At 39.7% G+C, this 12772-nt stretch overlaps 1 protein-coding gene across 3 annotated transcripts; it reads left to right on the top strand.

The window, feature by feature from the left end:
- The first annotated feature begins 2344 nt into the window (after window positions 1–2344).
- Window positions 2345–9753, top strand: STARD6 (StAR related lipid transfer domain containing 6). Of its 3 annotated transcripts, XM_053448213.1 has the most exons (8): window positions 2382–2452; window positions 4587–4664; window positions 5146–5235; window positions 5313–5362; window positions 6300–6426; window positions 7140–7257; window positions 8486–8579; window positions 9290–9753. In XM_053448213.1, exons 3-8 carry the CDS (start codon window positions 5146–5148, stop codon window positions 9435–9437), a joined length of 627 nt encoding a protein of 208 aa, XP_053304188.1. In that variant the 5' UTR covers window positions 2382–2452; window positions 4587–4664; the 3' UTR covers window positions 9438–9753. The 3 variants fall into 3 exon arrangements, with proteins under 3 accessions (XP_053304187.1, XP_053304188.1, XP_053304190.1); XM_053448212.1 differs by lacking the exon at window positions 4587–4664 and having other exon boundaries at window positions 2345–2452; XM_053448215.1 differs by lacking the exon at window positions 4587–4664 and having other exon boundaries at window positions 2395–2448.
- The last annotated feature ends 3019 nt before the right edge of the window (window positions 9754–12772 follow it).

The following is a 12772-nucleotide window of genomic DNA, read 5'->3' as shown; positions in this document are numbered from 1 at the left end:
TGAGTAAAGCGCAGAGTTTCAGTTCCTTGGTTCTGTTCAAATAAACAATTATTTATGTTGTCAGAAAATGATGTTAATGGCTGATTAGGAATGAACTGCTAATCCTCAAAATTAATTCCAATTTCTATAATTATAAGAATGTTCCTTATTGGACTTAATTAAGAAGCGGGTGCCGAATATACAAAAATAAGTGCATATATATGATCTGTAGCGACGTGAACGGCAAATTGTCCTACCTGGATACCTACCTACCTTGTATACCTGTATTGCAAAATCTTTCCATACTGTGTACTAGGAAAGTTCTGTAATAGAAATTTGGAAGATTCTGTAACAAATTGCAACAAAAAATATACAGAAAGCTCCATATATTCTTATAATATTTGTAATAATTGTTTAGCTTTCCAGCTTTATTTTTAATGCTTTTCCACCAACCCATCATTCTAAAAATGGTCTAAAAAGCTCAAAGCAAATCGAAGGCCGTGCAGATCAGACAGGCTTTTGCGTTTATAAAATGTTTCATTAGTAACTGTTTTAGTGACTTGCTGTTTTATTACTAACAGTTTTAATTACAAGGATAGCGTTAGAACACTTGGAATAATAAGTTGTTTTTATGCATTTAATCACGAGACACTTCATATAATCTTTATATAAGATTTTATAACGCATACTTTTATTACCAGCCGTAACTCATAATAGGCACGCCTGGCTGCTAATTCATAACCGTATATTCAGAAGCTTTATAGTAAAATCTATAGTCTGAATATTCGGATCAAATTTCCATGTATTATTAACATGTTCCGGCAGAGAAGAAAAGCCAGAGACTGTTTAAGAAGTGTTATGACCACCCTGCAATCCCCAAAGGTGGATCTGGACAAAAAGCGGCCCTCCGGCTAGATAAGAGTTCTTTTAAACTATAGCCCCGATAATATTCTGGTAGCCTAAAGGTTGGTATGCCAGGTTCTGCAGCAGAACATTTTAACAAGCCTGTATATAGCAGCAGAGAATTGACAGAGGGTCCTTCTCACAAGCCTACAGAACAGTCTGCTAATACGCTACTGTTTAAAATGTTAAGGTCATTTAGCCGTTTTTGTGGGAAATAAGGGCATCTCTCGCTGTAACTTAATTACAAAAGGGTTTCTAACGATCAATGAGCCTTTTAAACTTAAACTTGGATCAGCGAACACAACGTGGCATTGGAACACAGGAGTGATGGGAGTGATAAAGGGCCATTGGAACACAGGAGTGATGGGAGTGATAAAGGGCCATTGGAACACAGGAGTGATGGGAGTGATAAAGGGCCATTGGAACACAGGAGTGATGGGAGTGATAAAGGGCCATTGGAACACAGGAGTGATGGGAGTGATAAAGGGCCATTGGAATACAGGAGTGATGGGAGTGATAAAGGGCCATTGGAACACAGGAGTGATGGGGGTGATAAAGAGCCTCTGTACGCCTATGAAGAAATTCCATTAAAAATCACCCGCTAGAAGTCATTTACAACATTAACCCCATCTGCGCTGGATTTCTGATTAATTTCATGTTATTTTAATGGACAAAATGGCTTTTCTTTCAAAAATAAGGAAATGTCTAAGTGACCCCAAACTTTTGAACAGTAGTGTTTGGGGGGGGCAGTAGTATATATAGTTGTTGTGTGAGTTTCTGTTTTGCTTGTTTCTTTTGGTTTCTCTTCAATCCACCAAGGAGCGAGTAGACAAAAAAGTGAATTTGAAATTAACCCCTTCAGTCCCTTATGGACATTCCGCTACGTCCAATTCAAAATACAGCCCCCTAGCTTACCAAGGGGGCAGAAGCCAGCCCTGACACACCACTGACCCCCATAAGCTTAAAAAAGTCGTGGTATTGACCCTTATGATAAGCATAGTGAAAAAGCCCACCACATGAGCACAGACCCAATTTTGTCCAAGACAAGATATTTTGATATTTTAATTTTTTTTACATGGGTGCTAAAAAGGACTCTTTTCCTTCTGTAAAGACACAAACCTTAACCAGTAGTTGGTCTTGTCTCAGATTCAGGAGCCGTATGTCTATCCCATCTATGTAGAAATTCTCTCACTGCATTAGCCTCTACCACTTCTGCTTGTTGGCTGTTCCACTTATCTTCCACCCTCTCAGTAAAGTAAAACTTCCTTAGTCCCTGTTTTCTCTAATGAAAATCAGTTGGTTTAGTGGTAACTCACCTTATTTGCAGTTCACATGTTCCCTGCCCCCCATAAATAGCTTTAATCGTGTATTTTGCCCATACTAAACATGGATGATCTGAACACGAAATCCCGTCACATGCAAACCGGTTTACACACGAATGTAAACAGCTGCAGGCTGAATATTATGACTTGGCAAACTTCCTTACTAGGTGTTTTCCGGTCAAAGTGCGAGACGGGGCGAGAGAGCATTGGGCTTCTATTGCAGAATTCTCCAAACTTCAGACGAGTAGGTGAGACTTTCCCAGCTCATGGATTTAATTGGGCGGATTATTGAGATTTATGGCGCGATAAATGCTTGAATGAATGCTTTGTGTCCTTTCATGTAGACAATCAGGGATTTTAGCCTGCGATGTTACATTACCCAGAAATGTGTCTTAATGTCTGTGTCATGAGTTATGTATGTATATATATATATATATATATAGATAGATAGATAGATAGATAGATAGATAGATATAGATATATATATAGTGTGTATGTATATACATATATATGTATTATAAATATAGTGTATATATAGATTTTTACTCTCCGTGACTAGATCAAATACCAGTACTAGATACATAGAAAACATTTCCTTTTTACGTATACGTATATATCGTAAAGCTGACATTGTGGAGTAGAAATACTCTCCATTACTATCGGCATTTATGTGTAAAGTAGGTTTGACATTAGAGTGCAGTTTTGAATCACTTCCCTGTTGATGAAGGTCGCAGCAAGCTGACGGACCTATTCCTTATGGGAATATTTGCAGGAGAGTCATTTTATTTCCCTGCGTACTATTCCTGTAACCCAGCAAATTTGCATTCCTGGGTCCAAATGACACCCAGGACTCTCTCGTAGCATTATGAGTGGAGTGTATTATCTGCATCTAGTATGAGGCTCAACTGAGGGACATACCCACTAAATGTGCTTACCTGATACCCTTCAGATATTAATACGTTGCCATTTCATCATAAATTCCCAATTATATTTAACTGCATGTGCTATACATACCAGGAAGTAAAGGTATTCTGTATAGTCAACTGTATTTAAGCAGGAGTTTCACCAGTGAGATGCCCAGATAACATAAAATCAGAGTAGAGTATGTCATCTGGGGTCTGTGGGACCCTCAGAACTTCACCCTGAGACCCTGTGATTCAGGTAAAAGTCCTGGCACTGCCTAGGTATGCAGAAGTGACCTGGTCAGAGACTCCGGCCGTCCCATCAGCATGCATTGGATATGGTGAAGTCAGTGACATCACATGCATACCTCAAGCAGCAATCAAGAGGCTCACACATTAATAAATGAGGTCCATGGACACCAGACCATCATGTGTTTAAGCTGAAGGTCTCACTCTTAATAGATGAACAGGGTTCTCGCTCCCAACGGTGCTCAGAACGGTGGTGTAGTCAGAAGATATATCTCGGAAAGAAAATCGACAAAAAGCTTACGTATAATAGATACAATTAGACCAAATAAAGGTCTAAATCCTGAAATCCCCTGATAAATAAAACCATAGAATTTGATGGTAGATTGAAAAATATTCAGATTTTTTTCCTGCTGTTAATACATTTTATTTAGTCCTAGGTCTTGACTTACTCTGTAGACTATCACATGCCTAAATTCCCTTACCATATTAACCTCTTCCACTTCTGGTGGAAGGCTATTCCACTTACCCACCATCCTTTTAGTGAAGAAAAGCATATTTATGCAAAGTATTCTTCCATGATGTGGAACGTTCTCATGTTGACTAGATGGGTCACTACTGAGTTCAGTCCTGAGACCAGCTTATTTTAAAAGTTTTGTGGAATAAATATATAGTTCAGTGTAATGATAACAATCAAACATATTGAATATTTTTATACTGTAAACTTTATTACATAAGGGTTAAATATGCTTATTCTTCAAGGTTGAAACATGATTGTACAGCACATGCACACACGTGCGCTAAAGTACATGATACATTCCCTGAACTCCCTGCTAAGACGTGCTCTTAGTTTATTATGTGAAGAAATGAACCCACCACCAGTTTCTTAAAAGCATCAGGCCAGTCTCCTTTGTAGTTTAACCCTATAAACATCTAAAGAAAAGCACCACATACCTTTCTTGCATTACCAGGGTTAGAATGTGTTCCTTCCTATTTTCCAGGGTATGTGGCCTTCTTTTAACTTTACAGCTTGTGGGAAGAGTTACAATTACATATACAGTGGCAAGAAAAAGTAAATGAACACTATATATATATATATATATATATATCATATAAATATGATATGATCTTCATCTTAGTAACAATAATGTACAAACACAATCTGTTTTAAGTAATAACACACATTATTGTATTGTTCTTGCCCATATTGAATACATTATTCAAACATTCACAGTGTAGGCTAATCACTTCAACAAAAGCTAATTGGAGTCAGGAGTTAGCAAACATGGAGTCCAGTCAATGAAACAGAATTGTAAGTGTGTGTTACAACTACATTGACATAAAAAAACACTCAAGCATTTTAAGTTTGTTATTCTCAAGAAGCATCTGCTGATATCAATCACGAATTGTTGATTTACCTAAAGCTGGAAAGGATTACAAAGTAATCTGAAAGAGTTTACATATTCATCAGGGAGATATGTTGTTTATAAATGGAGACAACTTAGTACTGCGGCTACTCTCCCAAGAAGTGGGCACCCAGCCAAGATGACTCCAAGTGCATGATGTAAAAAAGAACCCTAGAGTAACAGCTAAAGGCTTTAAGGAATCACTGGAACCGGTTAACATCTCTGTTCATGAGTCTACCCTCCGCAAAACATTGAACAGACATGGAGCCCATGGCAGGACACCGCAGAGAAAGCAGCTGCTCTCCAATTTAACAAAGCTAAACCAAAGGGTTAATTTACCTTTTTCTTGCCTACAGTCATATTTATTACCATTTATTATTGTTAAAGATGGATTACCCGAAGATCGCAGCCGATGTTTCGCGAAAGATTTTATCATACAGCGAAGATACAGTAGGATGGAAAACAGGAAAGACTTCAGTAAGTATAATAACGCACTTAAAAAAATGTGTCTTTCCCCCCCCCAGTCCCCTAACTGGATGTTCCTTCCTTTTCAGAAAAATGTAGTAGTTTCCTGGAAACCGTCTAACGAATATTCGGGAAACATGTAAGTAATTTGTCTTAATATTGAGATATACAGAGTGGAGCCTGAAAAAAATTAATATGTAATAAGAAAACGGAGCGATCCTGTAGGGTTCAGTTGTGGGTGAAATTAACTAATAACATTAGTTTTCTCATAAAGTGCTAATATATACTACATAGTTGTGTTTAGTCTATAATCATAGATTATAGATTGGGGTATAGAGCATCCCTACTATTACCATACAGTGTAGAACCAGTACTGCTATTATAGACATGCATAATGGACAGGGTAAGTTGAGAGTACTGTTGGCTTCCAATATGGCGATGGGGTCATGACTTTTATCTTTGAGGTGGAACTTCATACTGACTTCTCTAGAGACTATGAGACTTTCGAAAAAAAATCAAAAATGTTGTTATTGGGCAGAGATAGAGAAAAGGGGGAGATAGTGAGAAGGGGAGATAATAAGAAAGAAGGGAGATGGGGAGAAAGGGGAGAGATAGAGGGAAGTGGAAATGAGAAAAAAGAGAGATGGGAAGAAAGGGGGAGAAAATGAGAAAGATGAGAGATAAAGAGAAAGTGGAGAGAATGAAAAGGAGGAGCGATGGGGAGAGATTGGAGAGATAATGAAAAGGAGGAGCGATGGGGACAAAGGGAAGAGATAAAGAAATGAGATAGAGATGAGTTTCTTCACATTTCACACAGTGCACCTTTGATTCACATTTTCAGTTTTGAAGTTTGTATGTTAGTATGTGTGTGTGCGTGTGTGTGTGTGTGCGTGTGTATGTAAGAAAATTGGGCACTCAGGCCCAAAATGTTTGCCAATCCATGTTTGAAAGTGTAAAATCAACACAAGCAGTTTCAGTGGGAAATGCGAGAGAATGCGACACAAGGGTTGTTATTCAAGACAAGGTTTTTTTGCAAATAATTTGACAGTATTCTGATTTATTTTATTTAACACCAGATATCGAGGAGAAGGAATAGTTGAGGGAACCCCAGAAAAAATCATCCCGTTTTTGTATCTACCTGAATATAGAACCAAGTGGGACAAGGCACTGCAATCCTACTCGTTACTAGAACAAATTGACAAGGTAATCCGTCTACCCGCGCTTTATCTACATGAGTTATGTGGTACAAAGTGGTAAAAGCAGTGCAATCGCCATAGCAACTGGTGGAATGTCCATGCTGAATGCTCCACTTTTAATACTTGACTTCAGAGTTGTCCTTCATACATAACCGCCATTGTACATACCTGGAAAATGGGGACGCGGAAGGCAAACCCTGGGAGGTAGCGCTTTAATCCCGACGACCAGAGGTAGAGCTCGGCAGGATAGTGGGATAGAGGGGCAAAATTTGGATTTTCCTGCACAAATGGTGGTGTTTGCCCCTGAGTCTTCGGGATTGTACTCTGAATTTGGGGGGAAATGGTCAGATTCACGGGGTCACCCAGCTTAGAGCTGACTTCTTCATATTCTACTCTGGTTCAATGATACATGAACTTCCATCTTGTGCTTCTCTCACTGCTAACATCCCTGCTTGAATAAAGGTGGATCAGATCAGAACACTTTTATCTCCTTATTACCATTATCATCTCCATTTAGTTGCCCGCCTTACCGAGTCACTACAATAGCTTTTTATTAATGGTTACTAAAGGGTTAACACATAAATGGCCTATGGGTCCACTCCCTTGGCATGGTCCCCTGTATGGGAATACTTATATGAGCGGTATTACTCATCCCTTTATATTCTTGTATATTAGTTAATAAATATAGTTTATGTCTGATGGAATTCTCCTTTTGTGAAGGACACGGTCATCTCGCAGAGTCTCACTCACAGCTATGGAATGGGTTTAATCTCTCCGCGGGAATTCATTGATGTGACACATATCAAGAAGTATGACGGGGGAGTCATAACCACCAACTGTAAGTCAAATGTCTTAAAAGCCGACGTTTTACAGAACCTACCTTTCTTTTTTTAACCAAAAAGTGAATTTATATCGGAGTAACTGAATGCAGGAGACAGCGGCAGAGATAACACAAAGCCAAGAGACAGACCTATGATCTATAACCTACTTTCACGACTGTCCCGAACACTGCGAGTGCAGCAGAATCCTAATGTGTATTTAACCTGTTACAAGACATCTCCTGTTTAGCATATCATGCGCATGCTCAGGGTTACATGGAAGCTGAAACGGGTGCAGTCACTAAACGAGGAGTCTGCTCAACCCTTCTTGTAGAGGTCAGTTGGGGTTGACCTCATCCGTACTCCATAGCGAGCGAGGTCAATGTTTTATCAAAAATATGTATTTGCATTAATTAGGTTGGGGCCAATCATGCCTGGTAAATTTTTAACCCCAAAAATGGTCGCAACCACAGCCACGAACTTTGAAGATGAATACGTCTGTGGACCACCGATGAAATTTACCCAACTTACATTGCTCTAGATCAGACTGGGCAGCATAAAAAATATTTTTTTAGGATCATATCTGGCACGTAGGTCTCCAGTTGGGCGCAGCGGTGTACATCGCTATGGAATATGGTGGCGCTATATAAAACAATAAATAATAATAATAAATTAATGACATTTCATCATTCGAAATACTAGTTAATAAAATTGTTCTTTTACTACATGATATCTTTAAACTGTGATTCACACTTACCTCGAGCCTCTGTTTTAGAGCTGATCTCGACTTACATCAGTTTGACGTCATAGTTCCTGCCTCACGTTGTGTTTTTAAGCACAGGATTTCCATGTTTAATTGTAATTTGGAACCGTGCGCTTTGAGAATTGGATATCATAATATTCATTGTACTGAGTATCAAGACAGCTGATCAAACGTTGGGGTTAACGTAGAAAGAGCGATACCGGGGCAAAGCCTGACACGCGGTCTTATCACACAATGGAAAGACCCTCTTGATTGCGCCTTCCATTGTTGCTATGGTGATAAGACCGCTTTCAAACTTTACATCGGAATATTTCTTTTGCATATAACCTCTAGATGAAAGTCAAACCCTGATTACTTCTGTTCCATTAATAGCGCTTGGCTGAAAGCGAACCCGATGTAAGTATGAGGAACAGCGCAGAATATCCCTGTTTATAGATTCAGCTTTTATTTGTTCTGATACAATTTTTTTGATTTATTTTGTACAGCGATAAGTGTAGAATACCCAACATGTCCTGTATCCCCCTCATACGTTCGCGGCTTTAATAATCCCTGCGGATATGTTTGTTCTCCTTTGCCTGAGTAAGTACACGCGGGATACAGAATGCGGGATACAGAATGCGGGATACAGAATGCGGGATACAGAATGCGGGATATAGAATGCGGGATATAGAATGCGAGGTATAGAATGCGAGATATAGATGCGGGATATAGAATGCGGGATATAGAATGCGAGATATAGAATGCGAGATATAGATGCGGGATATAGAATGCAGGATATAGAATGCGGGATATAGAATGCGGGATATAGAATGCGGGATATAGATGCGGGATATAGATGTGAGATATAGATGCGGGATATAGAATGCGGGATATAGATGCGGGATATAGAATGCGAGATATAGAATGCGAGATATAGAATGCGAGATATAGATGCGGGATATAGAATGCGAGATATAGATGCGGGATATAGATGCGGGATATAGATGCGGGATATAGAATGCGAGATATAGAATGCGAGATATAGATGCGGGATATAGAATGCGGGATATAGATGCGGGATATAGATGCGGGATATAGATGCGGGATATAGTTGTGACATATTGATGCGACATATAGATGTGGGATACAGATGCGGGATACAGATGCGGGATACAGATGCGGGATACAGATGCGGGATATGTATGGCGTGTTGTACGGATACACGCTTAATTTCACGGGGCATTGCAAGATGGTTTCATGGCTCTCGCGTCTTATAAACCATTCACAGAATCAGAAATTTCTATCTTCAGGAATCCAGCCCAGACCCGATTTGTGGTTTTCATCCAACCTGAACTCGGAGGATTACTGCCGCGCTCCGTCGTGGAATCTGCTCTCCCCAACAATGTTATTAACCTGATCAATGATGTCAGGGTGGGATTAAAAAAGCTTTTATCCTAAAGAGAAGATATAAGCTTTTTCCTCCCCAAGGACTGTACCATACAGGGTCTGGAAGATAAACATCAGGCAGCTATACAAGCCACGCAACCAAAAGACGGCATTCCAGAAATGGCAAATTTCTACATTCTTTATGTAATCAAGAAAGAGATTAAGATGGGTGCAGGTATTACAGGATGGCATTTCACTGCCTACTTCTAATTTTATACGGTCCAATATATTTTAAATAGATTTAATGTTTGATGATGTCATTTCCTGCTCCCTTATGTCATCAGGGACCCAAACACCAGAAAGCAAATATAAAGAAATTGTAACAAAATTCTGTTTGTCAATCACCATAATAAGAAAGGAAATTTATACTCGCAGAGTGTCTGTCCGCCAAGTCCCAAGTTGGGCCGTATTCTCTCCCATTTGTGGGCTGATGCTGAGACTCTTTAAATATTAACCCTTTAATAGCCACACGTGGCAACGCTGCGGTTTTGCTGCTTCTCAGGGTCGACACCAGAATCCTCTGGGTCGCAGGAGCAGGTCCTGACACACCCCAGTCTCCGCCTATTTCCCTCTTAAATTGGGGGGCTTGCCGCGAACGCCCACTGACATCAACAGGGCCGCTGACTGACGTCAATGGGTAGCCCTGGCTGTATCCTGCAAGGGGGGCTCTGGGTAGCCGGAGCCTAAAAGTTCCCCAGTCTGTTAATAGCCCATCATAAAGATTCTATGTAGTGATTCGCCAAATGGCTCTAATATCCGTCCTCATGGGAGCCTCGACTTGTCATTATTGAAAGATACACTTATTTGAATTTAACATTCATTCAAACAGTGGCCGTGACATACTGCAAAAGCACTAATTAGGAGATATCATCAGGGAGTGATTCTGCGGGGTATATGCACGTTAGATATCATCAGAGCAATGTAGACTATAAATTACTTAACCCTGAGAGCCCCTAGGTATGCCAATACCATCCTGGGATTTGTCCCATAATAATATTTTTGTTAATTTTTTTTTATCATAATACATACTGCAGTACATTTCCGGAAGCATTTCAATGCATGCCGGTTAGTACAGGTATTCTTTAGTTCTGTAGTTTTATTCCTCCCCTGGCTGCAACTACTGAAACCAGGGAGTATAAGTAGTAAGCACACTTTCTGCACATGCTCAGTAGCTCTATATGTTGTGTCCGAGTAGAAGCAGCCAGTTGCATTCAGATAGCACGCTGCCGCTGCTCCCGTTTACTTCAATGTTAGCTCTGCCGACTGAGCATGTGCAGGAAGTGTACACAGGAATGCTCCTTGGTTTCAGTACAGCCAGTTGGGGGAGGAGCTAAATGAAGCGAGAGTCTCATTTTATCAACAGCAACAACTAAAGCATGCCTGGAACGATCTATATACATGTAATAACATACATTAGTTGAGAAAAGCAATATTTCCCTCCCCAAAAGAGTGCATTGAAATGCATTAAGTCATTTCAGAGATATATCCCTAATAATGTTGAAAATCTGTTAAAAAGTATGTTCGCCTCTCTTATATAAATTTTATACTCCTTTGGTGTAAGACCCGCAGCAAAACAGGTAGACTAGACGGGCCGAATGGTTCTTAACGCCAGTCGGATTCTAAGTTTCTATTTTTAAACGATCCCTTCTAAATCCTCCGTTGACGTTGAGTGGTACGATATGGAACGGGGGAAACAGCGTAATATCTTCCCAGAACATTCTTTATTGTAACGATCCATTGTTTTTAGTTGTTCTGTCATTGTGACATCTCTAAAGGGATGTCTCATCTACCTCGACAAGGTGCTAAAGCCAGCAGGGGATACCCTGAACTTGGTATACGGTCCTTTTCTCAAACTCAAAATACGTTGGGTGTCAGCAGCATCTCAGGCTTTCAGGATCTCCTTGTGAGGCGGTGGCCATTGTTCAATGTGAAGTGATCCTGATATCCTGCACGGTTGAGTTCTGAGCCATGGGTGAAGGCGCTCACCATTATCAACTAACTACACCTTTGCTTTTAAAATGAAGGAGAAGGAAAGAGAGGGAGGGAGAGAAAGAGAGAGAGAGAAAAGTAGAGTGAAAGAGAGAGGGAGAGGTCTGTAATCTGCTGCTTGGCCACAATAAATCTCTAGTTGCATGTAAGCGTCCTGCACGTGCTCAGTAGCACTCCCATTGAAGTCGATGGAGCAGCAGCCAATCACATGTATGCTAGCAGAACTCCAGTGAGTACACTTGTTTGGCTCCTGCTACTGTCATTAACTTCAGTAAGAACTCAGTTCCCATTGATTAGAATGCTGAGCATGTGCAAGAAGCATACTGCAGTATGCTCCCTGCCTCCGGCATAGGCAACAGGGGGAGGAGCTAAGAGGCAGGAGAGCTCCAATAACTAAAGAATGCATGCACTGATTCGGGTGCAGTAAAACACGTTGGAGTCAATGCAATACAGACTCCACTATGCATTTAACGTAGGCGTGGAGGGCTAATTTAACAACCCTAGTTGTGCAAAAGACCCAACTGCAATTCTACATTCATAGGTGAAATTTAACTATTATACGTGTGTGATTTTTTTTTCTATAAAATAATAAATGTAATTATTAGAGTCATTCAATAATTAATACAATAAATCATGGTTTTGCAGCCAGATCTGTTTTCCTTTTCCGTGAATAACTGATTAGATTTATTTTTTTCTCCCTTTTTTCCTGATTTTGAGAGCATAATTCAGTTTACATGTGTTACCTGATCCGCCCGGGAAGACATAAACAAAATGTTTATTGTTGCAATTAAAAGGAAACTTAATGATAATCTATAAAATGCATTATGTTAATTTACAATAAATTATTTACTGTCTATTTTCTTTATTTTTGGTGTGAAAGCCGTGAATTGGGTTGTTTTTTGTTTGTTTTTGTTTTCTTTGCAAAATAGCGCCACCTTGTGTTTAAAGCAGAAACTGTTTGGAAATTAAGCATTTTGCTGCAGTGCAATATATTTTGTAGAATGCATAAAATACGTGTTTTACTTAAGTTTAACTAACTACCTAAAGACTACGGAGGGCTGTGGCCATATGGCACATTCCTTCCGGGATATGACATCATATGTCGTCTCGTAGTATTTATAACCGTGTAACTCATCCCTTGTTACTCGCATTCGATAAATATTACATTTTCTAGTTTCCAGTCCATGCGGCTCAACCGGAATTTCATTTTTTTTTTTTAAAAGGCGAAATGGTGGTCAAAAGCCTGTAAAAGGATTTTAAAGGGTACATTTATTGAAAAAAAAGCTACACCAATCAGAATCCTCAGATACCATTAACTCTTTCAGTGACAACTAGGTAAGAAGATATGATATGTGGCC

Source organism: Spea bombifrons, chromosome 1, assembly GCF_027358695.1.
Source record: "Spea bombifrons isolate aSpeBom1 chromosome 1, aSpeBom1.2.pri, whole genome shotgun sequence".
Lineage (NCBI taxonomy): Eukaryota > Metazoa > Chordata > Amphibia > Anura > Pelobatidae > Spea > Spea bombifrons.
The sequence above is the reverse complement of the archived record's forward strand: the minus strand, read 5'-3'. Positions and strand labels throughout refer to the sequence as shown.